The sequence below is a fragment of the Sinocyclocheilus anshuiensis genome, unplaced genomic scaffold (genome assembly GCF_001515605.1).
Source record: "Sinocyclocheilus anshuiensis isolate Anshui unplaced genomic scaffold, SAMN03320099.WGS_v1.1 scaffold928, whole genome shotgun sequence".
NCBI lineage: Eukaryota > Metazoa > Chordata > Actinopteri > Cypriniformes > Cyprinidae > Sinocyclocheilus > Sinocyclocheilus anshuiensis.
The window spans coordinates 1,808,081-1,810,391 of NW_015552531.1; the positions used below are offsets into that span (position 1 = coordinate 1,808,081).

General features: G+C 39.2%; 1 protein-coding gene across 1 annotated transcript in view; it reads right to left on the reverse strand.

Annotated features, from left to right (window-relative positions):
- The window catches only part of LOC107663691 (DNA polymerase alpha catalytic subunit-like), a 68,378-nt gene that overhangs the window by 34,182 nt on the left and 31,885 nt on the right, over positions 1-2,311 (reverse strand). The window contains exons 27-30 of the mRNA XM_016453969.1: positions 1,033-1,065; positions 836-928; positions 458-663; positions 188-320 (exon numbers count right to left, since the gene is read on the reverse strand). Of these exons, the coding sequence (XP_016309455.1) occupies positions 188-320; positions 458-663; positions 836-928; positions 1,033-1,065 (465 nt within the window). The remainder of the gene's footprint in view (positions 1-187; positions 321-457; positions 664-835; positions 929-1,032; positions 1,066-2,311) is intronic.

Sequence of the window (2,311 nt, forward strand, 5' to 3'; positions counted from 1 at the left end):
TATATATATATATATATATATATATAAGCAATTTTAGTAACAACATAATTTCCATAACACCATTTGTTAATTTTGTTTTTAATTTTGAGCAGGTAAGTTTCCAATCTTTTGACTAATAATGTAGATATTTTTATTATACATAACTGAACTAATCAGCAAAAAGCCAGTTTCTAATTCAGTACTTTACCTTGTGTATCTCAAACATGTTGAGTGGAATACTGCCATTGGCCACCTTCTCTCCAACCTCAATCAGATGTTTCTGAATGTTCTCTACAATGGTGTCACGGTTCTGGTCTGACAGAATTTGACCAATCACATAACTAGATGAAAGGGAAAAGGATCATATAAATCACAACTGTATTACAAAAGACTATATACAGTAGATCAAGATTACTACTACATTATTGTCTTTATAAATGACTGATGGGGTTAATTATCTGGAGGTCACTGCACTGACTTGCCACACTCTTTGGCCAGGTCACACCAGTCTCTGCGCACAATGTCCAGGCCTTTGAGCTCTTGCTTGGTGGTGTATTTGCCATCTCCCTGAGGCTCAACCAACAGTGCCGCGTATTTCTTCTTCTTCAGCAGCAGAAGGGACTTAAACACGCCATCAATGTCAATCTCCAGAAGCTTATAGAGTTTATTCACCTCGCTTTTCACCTACGCACAGACACATTTATTCAATTGCTGAATGGTTGGTTTAATTCTCTTCTGACTGTCAGTGATGTCTCAATCATTAATGTCAGACTTATTCAAGCTTTAAAAATCCAATAATGCATTTTTCTGTGAGACGTGCAGAAACCCCCACCTCCCTTCCCCCCAAAAACCTTACCTTGTTTCCCAGTTTGAAGACCTCCTCCAGATTGGTGCTGTTGGTGTTGATCATGATGGAGTCGGTATCCCCGTATATGACCTCTAGATTCATCTGAGGGAGAAACGTAAACCGTCAAACCCACACACGGCTTACAAATAACAAACACAGCAAGTGCCGCTTAATTATTACTGTAACGTACACCAATCATGACTCACCCTCTGCACCATTTCTTTGGTGTGCATCAAAATCTGCAGGAGACAAAAGACTGCATGTCACTCGGGAAACACAATAAACACTAAACACAGCAAGTGGAGAACAATATCAATTTCAAATCGGTCAAACTGGAACATCAAACAAACCCACTCACTTTAGAGAATACACATTTATCAGCAAGAAATACTATGGGGAAAAAAAGGCACATGCGTAAACTCAAATGCACGAACATGAGGACTCGCACATGCAAAACACACAAAGAATTTAATTAGCAAATCTATTCAGTAATTCAACATTTATCAAAGGGGGAGAGAAAAAGCCTCTGTGATTTGCTTCTAAATGGAGGATAATTGGCTAAGAGGTCTATTAGCTGCACTGAAATGGGGCTCCAAACCCACACACCAGCAGAGTCATTATAAGGCCTAATAGTCTTAAACGCCTCTGGACTGCATGACGAGAAAAAGAGAGAGTGAGAGAAGGGGAGGGTTGTCCAGCTGCAGAGGGAGACCCATGTAAACCACAGCTGTCAGAGAAAAATAAAGAGACAGACAAAAGGAAAAAATGAAGGGCAGACGGAGGGAGGTAGAAGTGTAGCGCAAAGGGAAAAAAATAATACATAAAAGAGGCAAAAGAAAAAATAAACAGAGGCTAAAAAAGGAAAAAAGGGCTTAGTGGTTAGTCATGGTGCTAATTTGGGAAAAAACGGTTCAAATCACAGCTCCAACTGAGTGTACAATCAACATTTAGGTAAAAAAAAAAAAAAAAAAGAGGTTAAACAAAAATAGAAAATGACGTGTATACGGAACCCCTAAAGGGAATAAATACGAGATGGGAGGAAAATATATATATTTCAATATTTTCCCTCGCAGTTATATCATTGGGTAATGATACTACATATATATTTCGGGCATCAGGGAGCCGCTATTATACCTGGCATTGAAACTTCTTTTGAATGCACAAACTTTTTAGTTTCACTTTCACTTTCGAGCTTCGCGATCATACGTACTGTTTATACTATGGAGCGGCAGTACTTACCACACATTTTACAAGATTAGATGTTTGTCAGTGGTACTGAGGATCTGCAAATCATTCACCATCGTCCTCAGTCATCTCTCCTTACTGTTTATGTGGTAAGTGAAATTTTAGGTACTGTAATGTAACAGGCAACCGTTACACCTTGTCTAAACCGGACACCAGTTGTCTCGCCGCACCGCATCAGCTAAACTCTGTCTACACTGGACGCGACAAAGCGACCACTGAAAATCATTTGAAATTTGAGAC